Here is a 27,994-nt window from a genome sequence, read left to right on the forward strand (position 1 = left end):
GCACACATATGTTTCAATTATATAGAAATTAATAAAAAATCCTTACCTGATATTATTTCTTATGCAAGAGTAATATTCGAATAGTGCATGGGGTCTTACATACTCATATTACTATCTCTTTTGGGTTATGCGAAGAAAATTTAATTGCGTGCATAGTGGACAAAACCTACTTCCTGCTACCTATTGATGGTTACAATGGACTAGATGGAGATAAGATGGGATGGCTCTAATACCAGTGTGTCATAATCAAAATAAAACAATAGAAAAAATATAACACAAAACAATAGACTCAAGGAAGCCTCATATTAAAATTAAATAAAATGACCGGCATTTTTCCGACAATTTCATTTAAACATAATCATACACAAGTAGATAAATAAACAAATTAAAATAATTATGTAGTTTTGATCATCATATGATAATTACAGAGATATCACGTTATGTATACATAATCATAGCGGATTATAGAGGAAAATGGACAATTTTTGTATTACAATATACGAAATGATTGTGGCATAGCACACATGTTATTAATTAACGTAGCTCATTGTGATTTAGAAAAAAATTCACTACTGGCGACAATAATTCGTATTTAGTTCTTTCTCCAAAATAGAGTTAAGGTGTAAAGATGTGTATGGTATGGGTTTAGATATAATTCGCCCTGCTCATGCCTTTTCTTACTTATTTCCATATAGTTTTCTATTTTATTAATCATATATTTTATATCTCAGTTTTTATGTGGTTACCATAAACGGTAATTTAGATGAAACAGGTATAAATATATTCTCGATATTCATAAAAAAAAAATATTCTTCTTCTATGAATATCTTTTTCCGTTTTCATCTATTTAATTATTATGATTCTTATGATAAATGATACATTTGTTTATTTTTTATGAATTCGTATTTACTTTAATCTTTATTTGTGTTCGTCTGTAGAATGTGTTAACACTAAAATATGATCATAACTTTATTTATACTGATGTTTGTGTATATCTTTATGTATTGCTATGGTATTTAGTTTTTAACGCGTTAACTTTTATGTGGTTTCTCTTTACGATCTTGAACTTGGCAATCATATAGATATGCTGTATTTTAATATCTTGTGGATTTGTCATATGACAAAAACACATAATTCTATACAATGATTCACGTAGAGATTTATTGAATTTCGTTGTTTATAATAAATTCCAGTGATAACTATTTAATATAATATTTTTTATTTATTAATAAATAAAAAAACATATTTCTTTCTTAAATTTTCATTCGCTCATTATTGTTATTTTTTTCAAAGTTTCGCAATAAAATGAAATCTTAAATTAGTATAGAAAATATTTAATTGTAATTTACGAAGACAAGACAAAATTCAAGAACATGTTTACCAAAGTTCATTTGATTGTTTATGGTAGAATTATATATTTTAGTTCTATTATTGATGGAATAAAGGTAGAATCACATGCCATACGTTACGAGTAATCCGTGCCTTGACGGTAGGCTTGATTTTTGCCTTGTGAGACACTCCAACGAAGTTCTTCCTCTTATAACCGATACACATTAGGCTCGAAATCTACAAAAATTGGATTTGAAATCCATTTTTAATAAAGCAAACGACAGTTGAAATCTAGTTAAAGTGAATTTTGGAAGTGTAATGTGAAATACACCCAAATATGGCTAGTCGAAAAAGTATTTTCAAATCAAACCCATATTTTCAAATTTATAATAAAATTCATTGAACAAAATACGTAGCATGGGAGTCACCGCGGTGTAATAATTAGCATTACAATAGTTGCATACATAGAATCATGGTTTCAAACCCATTGCATATTAATTAATTAATTAATAGTCCACGAGTAAAATTTCACGTAAATCATTTTGAAACTGTGGCTTCTGTAGTTATATGAGTGTATATCGGACGAAAGATATATACGGGAACTATATCTAAATAGTCAGAATGTTAGCTCTACTCCCTGTGCAAAACTTCCCGTACATCGGAGGGAAACTCTCACTTCTAGGGCCATATAAGTTCATATCGGGTGAAAGATATATGGCAGTTATATCTAAATCTGTGTGAAATTTTAAACCAATTGGATTAAACCTGCGACCTACACCTTGATCACGGACGGACGGACAGACGGACATGGCTACATCAAGGCAAGGACCCACCCTGATCATTATTCCCAAACACACCCTGTGTCTATCTCGTCTCCTCCTGGGAGTTGCAAACGTATTCACCAAATATGGTGTACTTTTCTCTTATCAATGAGTGCTGCCCGATTGCAGTGAAATTTTCTATAGAAATAAAATTTTGACAAAATGTTCTATAGAAATAAAATTTTGAAAAAATTTTCTATATGAAAAATATATTGACAAAATTTTCTATATGAATAACACTTAGACAAAATTTTCTATAGAAATACAATTTTGGCCAAATCTTCTATAGAAATAAAATTTTGACAAAATTTTCTATAGAAATAAAATTTTAATAAAACTTTCTATAGAAATAAAATTATAACAAAATTGTCTATAGAAATAAAATTAAAACAAAATTTTCTATAAAAAAAAAGTTTAGAAAATTTTAATTTTAAGAAAATTTTCGCTAGAAATAAATTTTTGAAAAAATCTTCTATAGAAATAACATTTTGACAACATTTTTTATATAAATAAAATTTTGACAAAATTTTCTATAGAAATAAAGTTTTAAAAAATGTTCAATAGAAATAAAATTTCTACAATAAATTTTTATATAGAAATAAAATTTTGACAAAATTTTCTATAGAAATAAATTTTTGAAGAAATTTTTCTATAGAAATTTTAACAACATTTTGGCTAGAAATAAAATTTTGCCGAGATTTTTTATAGAAATAAAATTTTGACAAAATTTTCTATAGAAATAAAATTTTGACAAAATTTTCTACAAAAATAAAATTTTGACAAAACTTTCTATAGAAATAAAATTTTGACTAAATTTTCTATAGAAATAAAATTTTGACAAAACTTTCTATAGAAATAAAATTTTAACAAAATTTTCAACAGAAATAAAATTTTAACAAAATTTTCTATAGGAATAAAATTTTGACAAAACATTCTATAGAAATAAAATTTTAACAAAATTTTCAATAGAAATAACATTTTGACTAAATTTTCTATAGAAATAAAATTTTGAAAAACTTTCTATAGAAATAAAATATTGACAAAACTTTGTATAGAAATAAAGTTTTAACAAAATTTTCTATAGAAATAAAATAATAACAAAATTTTCTATAGAAAAAAAAGTTTAGAAAATTTTAATTTTAAGAACATTTTCGCTAGAAATAAATTTTTGAAAAAATTTTCTATAGAAATAAAATTTTGAAAAAATTTTCTTTAGAAATAAAATTTTGACAACATTTTTTTATATAAATAAAATTTTGACAAAATTTTCTACAGAAATAAAGTTTTAACAAAATGTTCGATAGAAATAAAATTTTTACAAAAAATTTTTATATAGAAATAAAATTTTGACAAAATTTTCTATAGAAACTAATTTTGAGAAAATTTTCTATAGAAATAAATTTTTAAGAAAATTTCCTATAGAAATTTTAATAACATTTTGGCTAGAAATAAAATTTTGACGAAATTTTTTATAGAAATAAATTTTTGACAAAATTTTCTATGGAAATAAAATTTTGACAAAATTTTCTATAGAAATAAAATTTTGACAAAATTTTCTACAGAAATAAAATTTTGACTAACTTTTCTATAGAAATAAAATTTTGACAAAACTTTCTATAGAAATAAAATTTTAACAAAATTTTCAATAGAAAGAAAATTTTAACAAAATTTTCTATAGAAATAAAATTTTGACGAAATGTTTTATAGAAGTAAAATTTTGACAAAATTCTCTATAGAAATTAAAGTTTGACAATATTTTCTATAGAAATAAAATTTTGACAAAGTTTTCTATAGAAATAAAATTTTAACAAAACTTTCTATAGATATACAATTTTAACAAAATTTTCAATAGAAATAAAATTTTAACAAAATTTTCTATAGAAATAAAATGTAGACTTAATTTTCTATAGAAATAAAATTTTGACAAAACTTTCTATAGAAATAAAGTTTTAACAAAATTTTCTATAGAAATAAAATTTTGACAAAATTTTCTATAGAAATAAAATTTTAAGAAAATTTTCTATAGAAATTTTAACATTTAAAAATTTGGCTAGAAATAAAATTTTGACGAAATTTTTTATAGAAATAAAAATTTGACAAAATTTTCTATAAAAATAAAATTTTGATAAAATTTTCTATAGAAATAAAATTTTGACTAAATTTTCTATAGAAATAAAATTTTTACAAAACTTTCTATAGAAATACAATTTTAACAAAATTTCAATAGAAATAAAATTTTAACAAAATTTTCTATAGAAATAATATTTTGACGAAATTGTTTATAGAAGTAAAATTTTGACAAAATTTTCTATAGAAATAAAATTTTGACAAAATTATCTATAGAAATAAAATTTTGACTAAATTTTCTATATAAATAAAATTTTGACAAAACATTCTATAGAAATAAAATTTGAACAAAATTTTCAATAGAAATAATATTTTAACAAATTTTCTATAGAAATAAAATTTTGACTAAATTTTCTATATAAATAAAATTTTGACAAAACTTTCTATAGAAATAAAATTTGAACAAAGTTTTCAATAGAAATAAAATTTTAACAAAATTTTCTATACAAATAAAATTTTGTCTAAATTTTCTATAGAAATAAAATTTTGACAAAACTTTCTATAGAAATAAAATATTGACAAAACTTTGTATAGAAATAAAGTGTTAACAAAATTTTCTATAGAAATAAAACTTTGACAAAATTTTCTATAGAAATAAAATGTTGACAAAAAATTCTATAGAAATAAAGTTTTAACAAAATTTTCTATAAAAATAAAATTTTAACAAAATTTTCTATAAAAATAAAATTTTAACAAAATTTTCTATAGAAATAACATTTTGACAAAATTTTCTATAGAAATAAAATTTTAACAAAATTTTCTATAGAAATAAAATTTTGACAAAATTTTCTATAGAAATATAATTTTTACAAAATTTCCTATAGAAATAAAATTTGGACAAAATTTTCCCGAGTGGCAACCGTGTTTTTGCAGCAAAGTGGAAAACTCAACTTTCGCGACTCGCATAATCAAAAGTCGTCTTTTAAATTAAAAAAAACTAAAATATGGGTTTTTGATCTTCATTACAATCCCTAAACTGTTAACGAAAACGCACTTCACTATATGAAATCATTTGTTTTTTACTCTGGCATTAGCTGGTGAGGACACCCTCGTCTTTGTAACATATTCTCACAAACTTATTCTGCTTCAAGCATATATATTTTAAGAATGTGTTCAAACAAAATATTGTTTGCTCTGTGCAAACATATTACGTTTCAACCTGATCCACATCTTTTTTTAAGGCCCTAAATAGTTAATTTCAGTTTCTAAACATTTGTTTGCTTGGAGCAAAATGTCTTAAATATGGATTCGTTTTTCAAAATTATATACATCTCAAATCCTTCATTTAGTATGTTTCCAAAAAATCCTTAAATTATTATAATAATTTCATGTCACTTAAAACATAACAGATCGTAGTTAAAAAATAAAATTTAACGTCTAGAGATCTTGGGACTTTTTCATGTTCACATTATTGTGCCCATTTCCACACTTTTACTTTCGAATTTCGCTTTCGTTTATATTTAGATATTTTAAATATTCCAAATTTCTAGTTTATATGTATATCTTTGGGTCTGTAAACATATTATAAGCAACGGAGTTTCATGTTGAAATGGTACACCTCCCAGGGGTATAGATATAATTACCAACAACTTAGACATCCATTGGATCTTCTCCAATAACAAAATCATTATTAATATGCAAAAAAACAAGTTCGCTGCCTTACAAATCCCAATAATCAAAATCTTAGCGAAATCTTTATAGCAGACTGACTGATGTTTGATCATCACAAAAAGCTCGATCACTCTGTTTGTTTATCTATCTATTTTACCATCCATCTATTCTCCAGGGTTTTTGGTCGATTTCATATATTTTGTCATAATTTCTATAAAAACAAATTAGCATGTCGATCGAAGCGCATCATTGTCTGGAAAGCCATGAAACACAAAAATGGCCATAAATAATTTCACTGGGTACTCTCGCTTTTTTCTCAATTTTCATGGAATGGTCTTAAAAAAAACTGTTTGTTGCAATTTCTTTTGGGATGGCATATTTGTGGGCATGTGAAACTGTCACTTTTTTTCGTAAAAGTTGTGGTCTTTTTCTTTGAACAAAGACTGTGACAAGATTTTATGTGAATCCAATCTATGCCACAGTAGTCAGTCCATTTATTTTCCAGTGATCCTCCCTAACTATCTGTGCAAGCACTGTGACAAACAATAGACACGTGAGAAAATCAACAAACCATAACATCCACTAAATAAACCAGCCCTTTAATCATTTTACAATGGTCCAAGCCAAGTAAGCTTACGTTGCAACCCATGATTAATGGCCGAGTGAGAAATAAACAAAAGCTTTAACCAAAAAAACATAAAATGGGTTAAATTAAAATACGTCATTTTAATATTTAGCAAAGAAATTTAAATTAAAGCAGTAAGAGAATATAGATGAAGGCTCGGAACGATTACATTACACCCTACTCTCTTGTAGACAATAGAAATAATTAATTGACAAAACTTGCAACCAAAGGGGAGTTGAACTTTGTCCCAAAAAAAATTGACATTTTCCATTCAGTTCTCGATCAAGAAACTGTAGTTGAAGGGTCAGAACGATTAAATTACACCCTACTTCCTTACAGACAATAACATCAATTAACAGACAAAAACTTGTAAACTTGCAACCAAAGGGGAGTTGAACTTACTCTCAAAAAAATTAAATTCCGAAGAAATTTTCTATGAATTTCTTGACCAAGAAAATGTAGATGAAGAGCCGGAATGATTAAATTGCACTCTACTCTCCTGTAGACAATAGCAACTGTTATCATACAAAAACTTCCAAACTTACACTCCGTGGTGCAATGGTTAGCATGCATACACAAAGTCGTAGGTTCGATTCCTGCTTCGACCGAACACCAAAAAGTTTTTCAGCGGTGGATTATCCCACCTCAGTAATGCTGGTGACATTTCTGAGGGTTTCAAAGCTTCTCTAAGTGGTTTCACTGCAATGTGGAACGCCGTTCGGACTCGGCTATAAAAAGGAGGTCCCTTGTCATTGAGCTTAACATGGAATCGGGCAGCACTCAGTGATAAGAGAGAAGTTCACCACTGTGGTATCACAATGGACTGAATAGTCTAAGTACGCCTGATACATCGGGCTGCCACCTAACCTAACCTAACCTACACTCAACATGGAGGGTAACATATTCCTTAAAAAAAAAAAAAAATCGAAAATATTTTCTATGAATTTCTCGACCACTTCATGATGTAGGGTACAAAACAAACATAAGCAGTGAAATATTTCGAATTAAACTTGGAAGTTCAACGGTGAGACGCACAATGTTTCACAAAATCAAGTCAGGCTTCATAGTTAATTGTAGTTTGAAAACCCTCCAAGTTATTTTTTTTTTGCAACTTGGTTTCTATTTCACCTAAAGTTCAGGGTAATTGAAAAACAATCTCACCCGCTGAGACTAAAGCAGACAATTTTTTTCTAAATAAAGAAAAAACCAGCTCTATTCAAATTCCAAAGATAATGTTTATTGTAATCATCATCAGTGGTCATAACTTAGACTTTCATGAAATGAATGGAATTCGTTTTTTGTTTCTTTTGCTTTTGTTATGCTTCGTCAAGCTTCAATTGTAAGATGCTAGCTGACTAGAGAGACTCAGACATACAATTACTTTGGTACGTTAAGCACGAAATCATATAAAGTGCTATCCAACAACATATTCACATTGGCTACTCTTATCCATTATGACCAAAGAAAATAACTGTATTGGCAATATGCTAACTGCCAAGCTAATACCAGAACCAAAACCACCCATAAAATATTATGGTAGCTGCCCCCAATCGACACCTTTCCACCAACCTAAATGAACATTATCATTGAAAAAGGCAGCAGAACTACTACTCAACTTTCTTCAGAAGAGAGAGAGAGTGGAAGAGAGGCAGACTCTAATGGATTTTTCAACTTGTTTGGGAAAAGTTCCATTTGGTTTGTTTGAAATTTAATAAAATCAATTAATCAAAATCAAAAACATATTTACTAGTTGGCAAACATATATATATGTTACCTTTGAAGATACATAAAGACGCTTAAAAATTATTTAAGAAAAGAAATTAGAAGTATTCTTTCTGGTCAATACACAATGTTCAGACAATAGAGCAAGGCAAACGAAAGACTTAAGCAACAAACTTGACCGTTAATTACTGGCGGTAAACATCAAGCAGCGATGCAGTATAAAAATATCTACAAAAGATACATATTCATTTAATAATTAATGATTTTGTTAAAAGTAACACTTTCTTCCATGTTAACACTTTTGGAAGGGAATAAAGTTAATATTAAAAAAAAACTAAAAAAAAATAAATTTATTAAAACTTTGATACAGAATTCAAAATATTCACAGCATTAAAATTCCAACAATAAGAAATAATTGACACCTATTTTCACCCATATTAACAAAATAATTTTTAGAATTGTCATAAAATGTTCGCTAACTAATTTTTAAGATTATCATGGAATGGGTAATTTTTTCCCATTGGTCTGTCATTTGTGACCGTAGTCTGATCTGCTGGCTCATCATTTCTAACTACTCAATAGTTTTTGTACACAACCCAGTTCTCATTTTTCAAAATTTTAACTCTCATAGCAAATTTTTGTATACCCTCCACCATAGGAGGGGGGTACGTATATAAACTTTCAGACCCTTTCGTGGTGAAATTCTGAGTCTATCTACGCATGTCCGTCTGTTGATATCTCGCTAATTTCCGAACGAAAAAAGCTATCGACTTGAAACTTGGCACAAGTAGTTATTATTGATGTAGGTCGGATGGTATTGCAAATGGGCCATATCGGTTCATCTTTACGTATAGTCCCCATATAAACGGACCCCCAGATATGGCTTGCTGAGCCTCTAACAGAAGTAAATTTCATCCGATCTGGCTGAAATTTGGTACATGGTGTTGGTATATGGTCTCTAACAACCATGCAAAAATTGGTCCACATCGGTTCATAATTATATATAGCCCCATATAAACCTGATCCCCAGATTTGGTTTGCGGAGCCTCTAAGAGAAGCAAATTTCATCCGATTCTGTTGAAATTTGGTACGTGGTGTTAGTATATGGTCTCTAACAACCATGCGAGAATTGGTCCATAATTATATATAGCCCTTATATAAACCGATCCCCAAATTTGCGAAACCTCAAAGAGATGCAAAATTCATCCGATCCGGCTGAAATTTGGTACATAATATTGGTATATGGTCTCTAACAACCATGGAAAAATTGGTCCACATCGGTTCATAATTATATATAGCCCCCATATAAACCGATCCCTAGATTTGTCTTGCGGAACCTCACAGAGAAGCAAAATTCATCCGATCTGGCTGAAATTTGGTACATGATATTGGTATATGGTCTCTAACAACCATACACAAATTGGTCCACATCGGTTCATAATTATATATAGCCCCCATATAAACCGATCCCCAGATTTGGCTTGCGGAGCCTCAAAGAGAAGCAAATTTCATCCAATCCGGCTGAAATTTGGTACATGATATTGATATATGGTCTCTAACAACCATGCAAAATTTGGTCCATATCGGTCCATAATTATATATAGCCCCCATATAAACCGATTTGGCTTGCGGAGCCTCTAAGAAAAGCAAATTTCATCCGATCCTGCTGAAATTTGGAACATGGTGTTGGTATATAGTCTCTAACAACCATGTAAAATTTGGCCCACATCGGTTCATAACTATGATATTTACAGAGGAGCTGGGAAGCTGGGCACCACCCTCTCCCCTAGAGAACAATTCGTTTTATTATTATTCGTGAAACCCGAGTTTTCTCCGATTTACTTGAAATTCATAGGAAACCTGGGGAAGTTTGTGCACCTAATTTTTCTATTTTTGAAAATGTAAAGTCCTCAGAATTTTTTAAACCTGGCAGGGAAGGTAGATGGCGTCGTTTAAATGGAAAATCATTAACCCATTTTTGGCCGCTGTTCGACTACTCGAACAACAAATTTGTCGATTTGCACATACATTTTTTCAATGAAGAAATACTCTCGACGGTTTATGTAATGACGCATTATTATAGTAAATTTTGTTGGCTTTCAGGAAAATAATAAAGCGCATACCCCCATCCCTTTGGTAGTCTCCAGGGGGGTTGAAAAATAACTTACATTATGACTTATTTCCCTTTAATAAATTAGAATTTAATTGTAAATTATTTTTTCCCAAAAGTGCTTTATAATTGTAGGCAAAGGTTGAAAATAGTCAGTAAGTGAGCTTTGAGTTTTAGTTTTGTACATCCAATTACTCTCAGAGAAACAAAAACTTTGCTGTTCGACTACTCGAACAGTCTCACCTGGCAAAACTGTCACAGGTAGAACAATTTTGACGATGGATTTGTATTTATTGGGTACTAATTACCCTAGAAAAGTAACTTTTGCGTATAGATTCGAACATTTTTGCATCGCGGCAAAAAATGGGTTAACAAATTTGTTGATATGTGCACGAGAAAAGGAACTTCCCCTGCTAGACTTTTTAAAGTAATAAGTTTAATTTTACATGAATTTGACAGGCAAAGTATAGGGTAAAAATACGGTGCCTTATTTTCCGATATACGTTCGGGTAGGCCATCTCCGTCGTATTCGGCGTTTTGAAAAATGTTATAACTTTACAGTTATGTCGTAGGGAAGGAGAAAAATGACCCGCATTAAATTTAAATGAAAGTTGTCTCAACAAATTTACCTCAAATTTCCAAATTCAAATTTAATTTGGAGATGGTGTAGAATCTCATCTGGTTTTATAACAACGTAACAGAATCACTTCATTTCATGTATCCACCTTTTTTTTGGCCCCAAATGCAAGAGCATGACCTGCATGACATGTGGTTTCAACAAGACGGTGCCACATGCCATAGAGCATGCATAACAATGGAGTTAATGAGAGGCGATTTCGGTGAATATTTTATTTCACATTCGGGACCGGTCAATTGGTACCGCTCCAATACACCGCTGCAATTGGTGTATTGGAAGACAATATTGAAGCATTTATTCGTGTGATACCGGCCGAAATTTGAAACGCGGTAGTTGTCAACATTTGCATGAAACAAATGTTGAATAAAGATTTCTTAAATTTTTTGAATTTTATGTTTTTTTTTCTTTTATTTTCCACTTGCGGATCCAAAAGGAACATTTTCACTACTTTTTTAGCGACGCTTTTTTACTGGGTAGTAACTAAATAAAAGAAATAAAACCAACATTGAAGCATTAATTATGACATATATGTCTTCCTGCAATAACCTTTGCATTTATTTACCCTTTATTCACATGTCATTACCATTTAACAAACCCATTGGTATTAATTTCAAGTCAGTATCTGACACAATTGCCATGTATCGTAAAACTAGTTAAGCCACATTCTGTGATGACTTGGTGCAATTTAAAATTATAATTTTTTACTAATATTTTATTTGTATTCAATTTTCTCTTTGACAGATGTTCCTCTATCACCATCGGCGACAGCACATACAAAGAATACGACACATAAGCATATTCCTCTTGCTGCTGCTCTATTTGTCACAAATCAAAGCCTGGCGACCATGTCCAGAACTGAGTCCAGCTTTACGTTTACCATGCAGGTGTGTAAAACTAATAAAAAACAAGTACATATACTCGTAAACAGCCGTAAGTTCGGCCCGGCCGAATCTTATGTACGCTCCACCATGGATTACATAGAAACATGTACTGTCATCCACAATCGAATTACTTGGGTTGCGGTAACACTTGCCAATGGCAAGGTATCTTAGACCTTCTTAACACCGTCTTATCAATTGTAAGTTAGTCCATACGGGGTATATATTAAACAAAAAAAAAGCCGATTAAATACGTATATAATTCAGTTTGACAAAATTTTCTATAGAAATACAATCCTGACAAAATTTTGTATAGTAATAAAATTTTGCGAAATTTTCTATAGTAATAAAATTTTGACAAAATTTTGTATAGTAATAAAATTTTGGTAGATTATTTTTGGGGATCGGCTATATATAACTATAGACCGATATGGACCAATTTTGGCATGATTGTTAGCTACCACAATGTACCAAATTTCACCATGTACAAAATTTCAACCGGAATCGATTTAAATGGGGGTTTTATATAGTGAAAACCGGTATGGACCAATTTTTGCATGATTGTTAGAGACCATATACTAACACCTCGTACCAAATTTCAACCGGATCGGGTGAATTTTGCTCTTCAAAGCGGCTACGGAGGTCAAATCTGGGGATTGGTTTATATGGGAGCTACATATAATTATGAACCAATTCCTGCATGGTTGTTAGAGACCATATACTTACACCATGTACAAAATTTCAGCCGGATCGGATGAAATTTGCTTCTCTTAGAGGCTCCTCATGCCAAATCTGGGGATCGGTGCTATATATAATTATGAACCGATGTGGACTTATTTTTGCATGATTGTTAGAGATCATATACTAACGCCACGTACCAAATTTCAACCGAATCGGATGAATTGTGGTCAACCATGAGGCTCCGGAGGTCAAATCTGGGGATCGGCTTATATGGGGGCTATATATAATAATGAACCGATATAGACCAATTCCTGCATGGTTGTTATACACCATATATTAACACCACGTACCAAATTTCAACCGAATCGGATGAATTGTGGTCATAAGCGTAGGAAGGCCTCTGGGGAGGGGGCTTAGACCCCCCCAGAAAAATTTTAGCCCCCCCCAGAATTTGAAACTCTATTTATGATTTTCCATTTTTCAATAAATGTCAATAGTTTTTTTTTTAATTTTTATAAAAATTAAACAAGTATATACAATCGCACAAAGTTCCGCTAAACTTTCATGAACAATCGAATTACTTGGTTTGTGGTAGCAGTTGCCGATGGCAATGTTTGAAGTCAGATATTTATGAAATAAAGCAGGGGTTGAACTTATGATTGATGTAGTTTAGTCAATTTAATTTAAAAAAATAGTAATTGATATTAAAACTATTCTTTCATAAATTAATATCTTAATAATGCTGCGAAAAAGCGTCGCCAAAAAAGTAGTGAAAATGTTTTTTTTTTTGGGTATAGAAGTGGTGCAAAATTGGCGGAGAAGCAATGAATGTAATATGAGCTTGTCATAGGACAAATGTCCACCGTTTCAACAGCCGTTGCAATGAATTTGCATCACTTCTTAAGGTGAGATCCGAATTCAGTGTTTTGAATGTGAATTAAAACATTTTGTGATATTTTAAATAAATAATTTTTATATTGTTTTTACGATTCTGACGCTTGTTTGAAACGTTTTTCCTCGAACAATTTCCAAAATTATCGATTTTTCTATAATGGATTTAGCAGTTTTGTGGCAAAATTTGAATAATTTGTACCAATTTATTTATGCTTACTCTTTTCTTAAACTATTTGAAAAAAAGAAAACAAAAAATAACACATAAAAATATGAAAAAAAAATCAAGTAAAAACACTTCCTGTGTAGTTAAAATAATTGAGGGCATTTTTGGAAGTTCTTTTAAAGTTGTGCCTTTAGAACAACTCACAATTTTTTTTTGCTGGTAAAAGTGTGGAACTACTTTTAGTTGCTTTATTATAAATTAATTGACGAGTTATTTTGATGTCTAATTTTTTATTCAATTTTACGAAATAAAACATTAATTGAACCTATAAGTTCAGTCTATAAATTTTTAGCTAGGGGGGCTATAGCCCCCCCTAGGAAAATTGTCTAGCTACGCTAATGATTGTGGTCAACCATGAGGCTCCGGAGGTCAAATCTGGGGATCGGCTTATATGGGGGCTATATATAATAATGAACCGATGTGGACCAATTTTTGCATGATTGGTAGAGAATATATACTTACACCATGTACCAAATTTCAGACGGATCAGATGAAATTTGCTTCTCTTAGAGGCTCCGCAAGCCAAATTGGGGGATCGGTTTATATGGGGGCTATATATTATTATAGACCGATGTGGACCAATTTTTGCATGGTTTTCAGAGACCATATACTTACACCATGTACCAAATTTCAGCCGGATCAGATGAAATTTGCTTCTCTTAGAGGTTCCGCAAGCCAAATCGGCGGATCGATTTATATGGGGGCTTTATATAATTATGGACCGATGTGGACCAATTTTTGCATGGTTTTCAGAGACCATATACTTACACCATGTACCAAATTTCAACCGGATGGTCAAATTTCCGGAGGTCCGGAGGTCAAATTTGGGTATCGGTTTATATGGGGGCTATATAATTATGAACCGATGTGGACCAAGCCAAATCGGGGGATCGGTTTATATGGGGGCTATATATAATTATAGACCGATGTGGACCAATTTTTGCATGGTTGTTAGAGACCATAAATTTACATCATGTATCAAATTTCAGTCGGATCGGATGAAACTAACTTCTCTTAGAGGCTCCGCATGCCAAATCTAGGGAAATATGAACCTATGTGAACCAATTTTTGCATAGTTCATAGAAATTTGCTTCTCTTAGAGGATACGCAAGCCAAATCAGGGGGTCCGTTTATATGGGGCTATACGTTAAAGTGGACCGATATGGCCCATTTGGTATACCATCCGACCTACATCAATAACAACTACTTGTGCCAAGTTTCAAGTTGATAGCTTGTTTCATTCGGAAGTTAGCGTGATTTCAAGAGACGGATGGACGGACATTCTTAGATCGACTCAGAATTTCAACACGACCCAGAATATATATATATATATATATATATATATATATATATATATATATATATATATATATATATATATATATATATATATATATATATATATATATATATATATATATATATATATATATATATATATATATATATATATATATATATATATATATATATATATATATATATATATATATATATATATTTTATGGGGTCTTAGAGCAATATTTCGATGTGTTACAAACGGAATGACAAAGTTAATATACCCCCCATCATATGGTGGAGGGTATAAAAAACAAGAGAAAATAAATGAACACTGTGACACTTGGACCACAAACGATTTTCAAGCAGCTAGAAAAAAATTAAAGGACGGATTTCATCTGACCAATCTTCGCTGCTAGCCATGCTCAGTATTATACGATTACACTAAAATTATGCTCAAACATATCCCTAGCAGATACACTATGCTAATAAGAGAAGCAATAAAAATTCTAAAGAATTCAAACAAGATTATGGAAAACAAGAAACTAAAAATAAAATTCTGTAGATGGAAAACTTGAAATCATGAATGAAAGAAAAACATCAACACAACATCAAGTCAACAAGTTAAATTTAAATTAAAACTAACGATTTCCGCCTATGGCCGATTGATTTTCCATAGATTTGTTGAAGTTTAAATATTAACATTATTTTTATTTATTTTTTTTCTTTTCTTTGACGACAATGACTAAGAATTTTTATGGTGTCTGTTTTACAAAATCCCGTTTTTATTTTATTTTTATTTTATCTTAAATAGATGCAATGTTGTTGCCTTTGGCTCAACGGGACAACTTGGCGCTGTGGCTATGGATTGTGATCGTGCAGTATTTCATGGTGAAGCTCCACAGTTGCCATACGGTGCTCCCATCGTATCGTATTCTCAACGTTACAGTGGCCAACAGGTTTTACCAACACAGGTGAGATGCAAGAATATTTTAGTTTTGCTTTTTTTTTATTTTATTTCAATCGATTAAGCAAGTGCTACTATGCAATGCAATGTCGTAATAATTTATCAGAATTAATTAAACGGAAATTGGAAATAATGTAAATTCTGAAATGCTTATAGAAGGAAGCACAAAACACTTTAGGTTATAACTGTTACATTAAAATCCTTAATGAAGACAAAAATTGATCACCAGACAACTGGAAATAAAGGGTGATATGGCCAAAATTTGGTCAATATAAACTTGACGTATTTCTTTCAATTTTGCATTTAAAACACCTGAACATCCCTCATTTTGAAGGTGTGTGTGTGTGTAGAATGTTGCTCCTATTTTGATTTTGGAATTAAAGTGTTTGGGGAACGTTTGTCGACAGCCAGGAAGTCTGGATCGGGGGGAAATCGGAAACCGGAAGCCGCTGAGACGACAAAGAGAGTTGCCGGTAGTTTCAAGCGAAACCCTAACCTCTCTCCGAGATGCCGCAAATAAGCTGGGTGTATCGTCTACAACCGTGCATCGAGCCAAAAAACGAGCCGGACTATCGACTTACAAGAAGGTAGTGACTCCAAATCGCGATGATAAACAAAATACGACGGCCAAAGCGCGATCCCGGAGGCTGTACACGACGATGCTGACGAAGTTTGACTGCGTGGTAATGGATGGCGAAACCTACGTCACAGCCGACTACAAGCAGCTTCCGTACTTTTTTGGCCGGATTTGGCATCTTGCCATTACGGTAAAAGGGCCATGGAGTGGTACGCCGCCAACAACGTGCAGGTGGTTCCCAAGGACAAGAACCCTCCCAACACGCCAGAGCTCCGCCCAATTGAGAAATACTGGGCTATTGTTAAGCGTAACCTAAAGAAGACCAAAAAAACTGCTAAGGACTAGCAGCAGTTGAAGGCAAACTGGCTTTCTGCAGCGAAGAAGGTGGACAAGGTGGCTGTACAAAATCTGATGGCAGGTGTCAAGCGTGAGGCCCGGCAATTCGGATTTGGAAAAGCGAAAGCCTAACTAAATATTTTTCCTGAATTTTATACTAATTGAACTTGAAAAAGAAATTTAATTTGATTTTTTAAATAAACGATTTCACCGATTTACACGCGTTTTCCCTTGACCAAATTTTGACCGTATCACCCTTTACTTATGATTGTTGGCATTATCATTGTAGAAATAAATTACTCATTTTGAAGATATGCATCCGAGGGTGGTCTATATTTTCTATATTTTCATTTGCACCAAAGAGAACACAATTGTGTACTTTATGTTGTCAAGTTATACCAGCATTAGTAATTTCACTGCATTTTTAGGCAAAAAACTTTTCTATAGAGTTAGACTCACATACCTCTTTCGGATCTTGTTATCTAGCTTTTAAGAACCTCTAGACTTTTAATATCAGCTAATGGTCCTCGTATTACTAGTGTGACATTATCATCTACCCAAGGAAAAACAAGTAAATACGGCCGTAAGTTCGGCCAGGCCGAAGCTTATGTACCCTCCACCATGGATTGCGTAGATACTTCTACTGAAGACTGTCATCCACAATCGAATTACTTGGGTTGCGGTAACACTTGCCGATGACAAGGTATCATAAAACTTCCTAACACCGTAATATATACCACATAGTCCATACGTGGTATATATTAAACTAAACAAGTAAGTAAAGTAGAAAATCGGGCGGGGCCGATTTTCTAAACCACCCTTACTGAATTAGTAATCGTAAGCATTTGTGGCGTAACATTGATATAAGTCTGGGAGATAAACCGCAGTTGCATATTTAAGAAAATTACGGGGTACATGTTTATGGGTGCTTTGTCTCAATCTGACTATAGCTCATAGTCAGTGTTGCCAGGGAAAATGTTCGGTTTACCCTACATGGACAAAAAAAGTTCCCTACTTTCCCATGCGTTCCCAAACAATTTTCCCTACACTATTTTCGTTAAATTTAAACAAATTTTACAAAACTAAAATGGTTCTATGTATTTATACCCTTCACCACTACTGTGGTACAGGGAATAATAAGTTTGTGCATTTGTATGTAACGCCAAGAAATAATGGTCATTTTTTAGTATACCGATCGGCTTAGAATTAAATTCTGAGTCGATTTAGCGATGTCAGTCTGTCTGTCTGTCCGTCTGTCTGTATATGTAATTTTGTGCACAAAGTACAGCTCGCAATTTAAGTCCGATCGTCTTAAAATTTGGCATAGTGCCGTTTCTTGGGACAGTTTTTGGAAAAAATCGGTTCAGATTGGTTTTGGAAAAAATCGGTTCAGATTTAGATATAGCTGCCATATATTTTTATCCCCGATTTGGTCATAGTTAGCGTGTTTCACAACCGATTTTCTTGAAATACCGTACATCCAAATATTTTATGAATCTCGAAAATCTTGCAAAATATCAGCCAAATCGGTTCAGATTTAGATATAGCTCCCATATATATCTTTCGTCCGATTTAGACTCATATGACCACAGAGGCCAAAGTTTACTACCGATCTTCGTGAAATTTTGCACAGAGGGTAGAATTGACATTCTACCAATGCTTAGTAAATTTAATTGAAATCGGTTCAGATTTAGATATAGCATCCATATATATCTTTCGTCCGATTTGCACTTATATGGCCTCAAAAGCCAGAGTTTTGTCGTGATTTAGTTCAAATTTTGCACAAGGAGTACGTTTAATAGTATCGGTAAGTGCACCAAATTTGGTTGAAATCGGTTTAGATTTAGATATAGCTGCCATATATATCGGCTCCGATTTAGATATAGCTGTCATATATATTTATAACCGATCTGGTCAGAAATGACGTATTTATCAACTGATCTTCTTCCAATTTCGTATAATCGAATATTTTGTGAGAAATTCAAAATATCATTCACATCGGTTCAGATTCAGATATAGCTCTCATATATAGCTTTCGCCCGATTTACCCTCCTATGGCCTCAGAGGCCAATCTTTTGTTCCGATTTACGTGAAATTTTGCACAGGGAGTAGAATTAACATTATAAATGTCCACACCGAATTTGGTTGAAATCGTTTCAGATTTAGATATAGCTCCCATATATAGCTTTTGCCCGATTTACACTCCTATGGCTCCAGACTCCTATGGCTCCAGAGGCCCCGAGTTACGTAAAATTTTGCACAGGGAGTAAAATTAATATTATAAATATGCACATCGAATTTGGTTGAAATCGGTTCAGATTTAGATATAGCTCCCATATATATCTGTCGTCCGATTTACAGATATGACCACCGTAGATCAAAATTTTCCTCCGATTTACTTAAAATTGTGCACAGGAAATGCAAATAAAATTTTTACTATGCATGCCAAATTTAGTTGAAATTGGTTCAGATTTTGATATAGCTGTCATATATATCTTTCGTCCGATACGAACTTATATGGCCCCAGAGGTCAAAATTACATGCCGACTTACTTGAAGTTTTGTACAGAGAGTAGGACTAACATTCTTGCAACACATGCCAAATTAGGTTGAAATCGGTTCAGATTTAGATATAACTCCCATATATATCTTTCGCCCGATTTAGATTCATATGACCACGAATTTTTTAGTTTTGCACTGAGCGTTCAATTAAAATTTTAGCAATGTGTGCCAAATTTTATCAAAGTCGGCTCAGAATTAGACAAAGCCCCCATATATATGTTCTTCCGATTTTAGCAAATATGGCCAAAATACCCACATGTTCCTTGTAAAATCGTCACTGTTAAGTCGAAAACTCGCAAATATGATTCAAATTTACCTATACTCTAATTAATATATATCGACCTATAAATCATAAATGCAGATTCGCTAAATTTTATGCAATTTCAATATTTCCGATATTTTTACTAACATTGTGGTCCGTCCCGGTCATCAACCAATTTAAATTTTAAGTCCAGACATTTTGTGAAAGTTTAAAAAAGTTTGTCCAAATCGGTTAGTTCCTAACAAATTTGAAGATGTTAAGATGGTATCAAAAATATTGATATACATAGTGGTGAAGGGTATAATATAGTCGGCCCCGCCCGACTTTAGACTTTCCTTACTTGTTTTTTACTAACATAGTGTACCATCCCTGGGCATTAGCCGACTTAAATTTTAAGTCTATAGATTATACATTTTGTTCAGATGGAGTCAGATTTAAATGTATGTATTTGGGACAAAAACCTTTATATATAGCACCCAACACATTTGACGGATTTGATATATTATGGAAAATGTGGATTTCCAACGTGGTGCAGGGTATAATATAGTCGGCCCCGCCCGACTTTAGACTTTCCTTACTTGTTTTTTACTAACATTGTGGTCCGCCCCGGTCATTAACCAATTTAAATTTTGATTCTAGACATTTTGTGAAAGTTTAAAAAATTTTGTCCAAATCGGTTCAAATTAAAATATTTGTATATGGGAATATAAACCTTTATATAGCTCCTAACAAATGTGAAGGTATTAAGATGGTATCAAAAATGTTGGTATACATAGTGGTGAAGGGTATAATATGGTCGGCCCTGCCCGACTTTAGACTTTCCTTACTTGTTTTAAACAAAAATTTGAATTTTAGTTTTATTAAAATCGAATGTATTGAGTTTAATAAAAGCTTTGTTTTTATTAAAACGTGAAAATTCGTCAAATTATGTTACTCTGAAGAGATTCGGCATCTGGCACCGTTGTTTAAAGGTATTAACAATTATTGTCGAGAAAATATCAAGACTTACTCCAGCAATAAATTTGATAATCTCAATCCTCACTTTCACTGTCAATATTTCCTAATACCAATTATATTAAATGTTATTCCTTTTTTGAAAAGAAGTTGAAATCTCGCAATTACAAATAATCGAACATATGACAATATAATGAAATTCCATTGAAGGCCGAACAAACATTCCAAGAACTTTAAAGAGCAATTAAATTCTCACCGCCAATTCCTATTAGCATATATCATAGGTTAACATGGATTTTATTGCTTTCAATCATGATTGCAATTAATTAAATAAAGGGGTTATTAAAGTTGAAAAAATATCTAATAAATTATTTTTGCCGTTAAGCATTCGATTTACAGCTCAACGCTGCCTTTGTATAAGACAAAAAATCAAAGAGTATGATAGAAAAAAATAGACACTCGACAAACTAATATCCAATGATTGCCAGACAAAAGAGTCAAGGTTGTATGAATAGTTGCATTAAAAGACAATGAAAAAAACCAAATATCTCAAACAATGAAAACATACCGCCAAACAAAAGGCAGCGCAACAAATTTAATTTAATTAAGATTTTTTTTTCGAAAAGTGTTTTTTCTTTTATATTGTTTTGAAAACCCCCCCTTTCGTGATAATGAAAGAAATTTCCAAATAGAGTGATATTTGTTAATAAACAAAAATTGAAATAAATTTCCCTTGGCATTGTCACAAAACTCCAATGGCTCTGTTGTTATGAATATGAGAGAGTTTCACAACTTTTTTTTATCAAAAAAAAATTGAAATAATTAAGGTTTAAATTTCCAGTAGACACGATTAAAACAACTCCCATTTAAACAGAGTAACAAAGTAGTGCACTACATAGAGGCTGCACTACAAAAGATCAGTGGCAACAAAAGAGTTTCAACAACGTCACAGAGTAGAAAAAAACTTTTACTTTTAAGCTTAGTCATTCAATTGGTAGTTCCATTTTGGATAGTTTCTTATCTGCACATATTTGCTGCTCCATGTATTTTTTTTTTTCGAATGATCACAAAAAAGTAAACACTCCAAGTACTTTTTGGAGGTAAAAGATTTTTAATAGTGTTTTGTTGTTGCTGTCGTTATTGTTGTACTTTTTGTAATTTTTCTTATTTTGTCAGAAACAGAAAAAGAAGCCGAAGAAAGAGCACTACATACATATATAAAAGAAATATGAATGAAAGTAAACAACCTGGACGATAAAAATAAAAACACTTTCACTTGGTCCACTGACATGAAAGTGAAAAGTTAGGTAAACAAGTCAGAAATATTATACAAAGTACCGAGAATGTTAACACATATGGAAATTACAAACAAACAAAAAATCTGTTATGGCAATTACCTTCAATGATCAGATGGTATGTGTTAGAGTATTGCAATCATTGATCAAACTCGTATGGACTCGTTAATCACATGGGTAATTAGTAGTTCCTTGACAAGATCGTAGCAAATGATAAACTTTCTTTGCGATATGTACTCGTACTTTGTGGAAAAATAAAGAAAACAAAAGACTTAAGACACAAACGTAGTTTTATGACAACTTTACGACTCTTTCATTTGCTTTTGAAACGTTTGACCTTAGGAAGCAATAAACCATTATGTGCAAGAGTTTTTGCAACAATCTCCTACAAATGAGATATTCAAGGCACATGCAGAAAATTTACTTTTTATTTCTCCTGGTAGATGGGACTCCGTAGATACCATAGTCACCTCCTGAGTCGATCTTGTCATACGGCTGGAGAGTTCAATTTGAAATGTAGCACACTTATTTCGTATTGTAAATCATTGCAGTCGTTCGCAAAGTGTATCATATTTATATATATGGCTACGCTAATAGGGTTTAGATAATCGAATACACGAATGCGGTTCATACTTCATAGATTTGACATTAAGTTAACCCATAGTGGGATGACATAAACAAAAACTAATAAAAAATCTCTTATTTGTATGGAGGTAAATATCATTCTTTCGATTAGACCAGAAGTGAGATGCCTATAAGTATTTATGGTTTGCTGAGTTTAAATTAATATTTTTTCGAGCTTATTTTGAAGATACTGCTGAACAATTTATCTTACACACAAAAATTTTCACGAAAATATTTCCAATTAAAACTTTAATTGAATTTTCAAAAATATTCAATTGAAATTTTAATTGGTTCAACAAATTTTTTAATCAAAACAGAAAACAATCACAAAAACAAGTAAGGGCGGGTCCGACTATATTACACCCTGCACCACTTTTTAGATCTAAATTTTCGATACCATATCACATCCGTCAAATCTGTTTGGTGCTATATATAAAGGTTTATCCCAAATACATACATTTAAATATCACTCGATCTGGACAGAATTTGATAGAATTCTACAAAATCTATAGACTCAAAATTTAAGTCGGCTAATGCACTAAAGTGGAACACAATGTTAGTAAAAAAAACAATATGGGAAACATTTAAATCTGAAGCAATTTTAAGGAAACTTCGCAAAAGTTTATTTATGATTTATCGCTCGATATATATGTATTTGAAGTTTAGGAAAAATTGAGTCATTTTTACAACTTGTCGACTAAGCAGTGGCGATTTTACAAGAAAAATGTTGGTGTTTTGACCATTTTTGTCGAAAATATGGGAGCTATATCTAAATCTAAACCGATTTCAAGCAAATTTGGCACGCATAGCTACAATGCTAATTCTACTCCCTGTACAAAATTTCAACTAAATCGGAGTAAAAAATTTGCCTCTGTGGTCATATGAGTGTAAATCGGGCGAACGATATAAAGGGTGATTCTTTTGAGGTTAGGATTTTCATGCATTAGTATTTGACAGATCACGTGGGATTTCAGACATGGTGTCAAAGAGAAAGATGCTCAGTATGCTTTGACATTTCATCATGAATAGACTTACTAACGAGCAACGCTTGCAAATCATTGAATTTTATTACCAAAATCAGTGTTCGGTTCGAAATGTGTTTCGCGCTTTACGTCCGATTTATGGTCTACATAATCGACCAAGTGAGCAAACAATTAATGCGATTGTGACCAAGTTTCGCACTCAGTTTACTTTATTGGACATTAAACCAACCACACGAATGCGTACAGTGCGTACAGAAGAGAATATTGCGTCTGTTTCTGAGAGTGTTGCTGAAGACCGTGAAATGTCGATTCGTCGCCGTTCGCAGCAATTGGGTTTGTGCACCCTCAAAAAAAATCGCTTCTTTAACATATGTTCCAAACATATTTTGCAGGAAGCACATATATTATTGCATACTGCCGAAACATTAATATGTTTGTTTTATGTGAACATATTATATGTTTGGAAGCATTTTGAGCCAAAAATATTATATGCTTGGAAGAATTTTTCCCAAACACGATTGTGCTCATTCCCTAACATACTCGTAATTTTCACTTCCACGAAATTTTTTAGTTATTGGCACCTTTCTCTGTAATACAAATAATGTTGAAGAAATTATTCACTTTTATAAATTTTTTAAATTTTACCTTTCGCCTGCACGGAGAATCGAACCGAGGACCATACAGTTTGTAAGCCAACACACTATCCACTGGGCTACGTAGCTGTTATAGTCACCAGTAGATAATTATCGTTTTAAGTTACATTTATATAGCATAGTTTGCAGCGCCCACGAGCCCATGCAAACATAACATTATTTAACAGAAACATACATTTGTTTGCCACGTGGAGCAGTGGTTAGCATGCCTGCCTTGCATGCAAAGGGTCGTGGGTTCAATCCCTGCTCCGACCGAACATTTTTTTTTTGTTTTTTTTTTTTTTTTTTAATTTGCACATTTATATTTATACTATATTAATTTTTTTTTAAATGAAACATCGAAATGTGCGTTATTAAAGATTTATAGTCAGTAATAGTGCTTGATATAAACGAAATTGAATGATTTTTGGATAAAATATTATTTTTTATTGCAAAAATAACAATCTTGTAATAAAAAACTGTTTTTGTACAAAACTTTAAAATTTGGAAGGAATTCAAAAACTAACAAAAGAAGAACGTGGAGTCGAGTATAAACATACATACATAATTTTATAATATAAACATAAATTTATTTAGGAGTGAACAGTTTTTTACTAGCATTTAACACCATCGCTCTAAAATTCCTTTTATTTTTCTTTAATAATTCATTTTAAAGAAAATAAACTTTTTAAATTGTTTTAGCTGTAAAAGTCGAACTTAATACCCGCTTTTATATTTGATGGTGTCCGTCAACTCCTCTTGGACTACTTTTTAATAAAGAGAAACTAAACTTTGTTTTTTTACATTTTACTGTGTAATTTTTCACTATTTCCTCCTTATTTCATTTTACCGTCCCAACTCTAAAAAGAGTATAGTGCCCTTTCGTTATTTTTATGAAGACCCCTGATTTCTTTTAACGAACCAAGAAAAAAATAATGCCAAAATGATAAACAAAACACATGTCCACACATACATAAAATGCTGCTCTCAAGGCGAAAACATAAGCTGTTTGTTTTTCAAATGTCTATTCTCTTGGTTCAGAATGTATATTCTCTTTATTCAAATTAAAAAATATTTAAACTTAAACATATCAAATTTTTGGCCTTATCATAAAACAGTTTTCCGAAACAACATACAAGCGGTTTCACAGAAATTGTTCTCTTTTGACTCTTTTGCTGTGTTATATTGATATCTTTCGTCAACTCTCCCGGTTTCCATCTCTATTTCTCTCTATACTCTCTCTGTCGCTTTGAATAAAATATCACAACATATGTATGTTTAGTTGAAATTTGTAAATTTATATATGTTTGTATTCACACATATGATTTTTATGAAACATTCATGCCCCAAACATAATATATTCTAACATATTAACATAGATGTCCCAAACATTTAGTGTTAGTTTAGGAAAATTACATATTCGCACTTAAATATATTGTGGTTTAAAATCGTGCCCGAAACACATTTTGTTTATATCGGAACATATGAAAAACATATTTTTCTAACAGTGTGTTATTCGACCACATGGAAGATTTTACGCAAAGATCTTGGTGTAAAACCGTATAAAATACAGCTCGTGCAAGAACTGAAGCCGAACGATCTGCCACAACATCGAATTTTCAGTGAATGGGCCCTAGAAAAGTTGGCAGAAAATCCGCTTTTTTATCGACAAATTTTGTTCAGCGATGAGGCTCATTTCTGGTTGAATGGCTACGTAAATAAGCAAAATTGCCGCATTTGGAGTGAAGAGCAACCAGAAGCCGTTCAAGAACTGCCCATGCATCCCGAAAAATGCACTGTTTGGTGTGGTTTGTACGCTGGTGGAATCATTGGACCGTATTTTTTCAAAGATGCTGTTGGACGCAACGTTACGGTGAATGGCGATCGCTATCGTTCGATGCTAACAAACTTTTTGTTGCCAAAAATGGAAGAACTGAACTTGGTTGACATGTGGTTTCAACAAGATGGCGCTACATGCCACACAGCTCGCGATTCTATGGCCATTTTGAGGGAAAACTTCGGAGAACAATTCATCTCAAGAAATGGACCGGTAAGTTGGCCACCAAGATCATGCGATTTGACGCCTTTAGACTATTTTTTGTGGGGCTACGTCAAGTCTAAAGTCTACAGAAATAAGCCAGCAACTATTCCAGCTTTGGAAGACAACATTTCCGAAGAAATTCGGGCTATTCCGGCCGAAATGCTCGAAAAAGTTGCCCAAAATTGGACTTTCCGAATGGACCACCTAAGACGCAGCCGCGGTCAACATTTAAATGAAATTATCTTCAAAAAGTAAATGTCATGGACCAATCTAACGTTTCAAATAAAGAACCGATGAGATTTTGCAAATTTTATGCGTTTTTGTTAAAAAAAAAGTTATCAAGCTCTTAACAAATCACCCTTTATATGGGAGCTATATCTAAATCTGAACCGATTTCAATAAAATTTGGTACACTTAACTACTCTACTAATTGTACTCCTAGTGCAAAATTTCAACCATATTGGGGTAAAACTTTGGCTTCTGAGACCATATTAGTCCATATCGGCCGAAAGACATATACGGGAGCTATATCTAAACCTGAACCGATTTCAATAAAACTTTGCACACTTGACTACAGTACTAATTGTTCTTCTTGTGCAAAATTGTAAGCTAATTAGGGTGAATCTCTGGCTTCTGGGGCCATTTAAGTCCATATCGGGCAAAAGATATATATGGGAGCTATATCTAAATCTGAACCGATTTCTTCCAAAGTCAAGAGGGTTCTATTCTGAGCCAAAACACATACTTGTGCCAAATTTGCAGTTGATTGGACTAAAACTGCGACCTAGACTTTGATCACAAAAATGTGTTCACAGACAGACGGACAGACCGACATGGCTATATCGACTCAAGAGCCCACCCTGAGCATTTTTGCCAAAGACACCATGTGTCTATCTCGTCTCCTTCTGGATGTATATGGTCTCTAACATTCGCACTAAAATTGGTCCATATAGGTCCATAATTACATATATCTCACTTATAAATCGATCCCCAGATTTGAACTCCGGAGCCTCTTGGAGGAGCAAATTTGGTGGGATTCGGTTAAAATTGTGTACGTTATATTAGTATATGGTGTCCAATAACCATGCAAAAATTGGTCCATAATAAAATATATAGCCCCCATATAAACCGATCCCCAGATTAGACCTCGGGAGCTTCTTGGAAATGGAAATTTCTTTCATCCGATTCGGCTGAAATTTGGTACGTGGTGTTAATATATGGTCTCTAGCATTCGCACTAAAATTGGTCCATATCGGTCCATAATTATGTATACCCCCATATAAACCGATCCCCAGATTTCACCTCGGGAGCCTCTTGGAAAAGTAAATTTCTTGGTGGCGCAAATTTCATCCGATTCGGCTGAAATTTGGTACGTTGTATATGGTCGCTAACAACCCTTCCATAGTCCATATCGTTTCATATTTATGTAATTGGACCATATAGGTCCCCCATATAAACTGATATTTCAATTCTGCCTCTCCTTTACCGCACAAAAATTCATAGCCGTCATGGACTGAATTATATGGTGGCTATATCAAAACATGGACCGATACTGACCATTATCGACACATCTCTTTATGGTCCCAAAATACCTCTAGATTTCCAATTTCAGGCAAATCGGATTGTAAATATAGTTTCTAGACGCCCAAGAAGCAAAATCGGGAAATCGGTCAATATGGAGGCTATACCGCAACATGGACCGATAGGCACCATTTTCGATTCACTTTTTGATAGTCCTAAAATACCTCTAGATTTCCAATTTCAGGCAAATTGTATAAAAACTACGGATTCTAGAAGCCCAAGAAGTAAAATAGGGAGATCGGTCT

General features: G+C 32.3%; 1 protein-coding gene across 1 annotated transcript in view; it reads left to right on the top strand.

The window, feature by feature from the left end:
• The window catches only part of LOC142236641 (uncharacterized), a 100,320-nt gene that overhangs the window by 44,394 nt on the left and 27,932 nt on the right, over positions 1-27,994 (top strand). Inside the window, exons 3-4 of the mRNA XM_075307907.1 lie at positions 11,724-11,866; positions 15,751-15,910. Of these exons, the coding sequence (XP_075164022.1) occupies positions 11,724-11,866; positions 15,751-15,910 (303 nt within the window). The remainder of the gene's footprint in view (positions 1-11,723; positions 11,867-15,750; positions 15,911-27,994) is intronic.

This window comes from Haematobia irritans, chromosome 1, assembly GCF_050003625.1.
Source record: "Haematobia irritans isolate KBUSLIRL chromosome 1, ASM5000362v1, whole genome shotgun sequence".
Taxonomy (NCBI): domain Eukaryota; kingdom Metazoa; phylum Arthropoda; class Insecta; order Diptera; family Muscidae; genus Haematobia; species Haematobia irritans.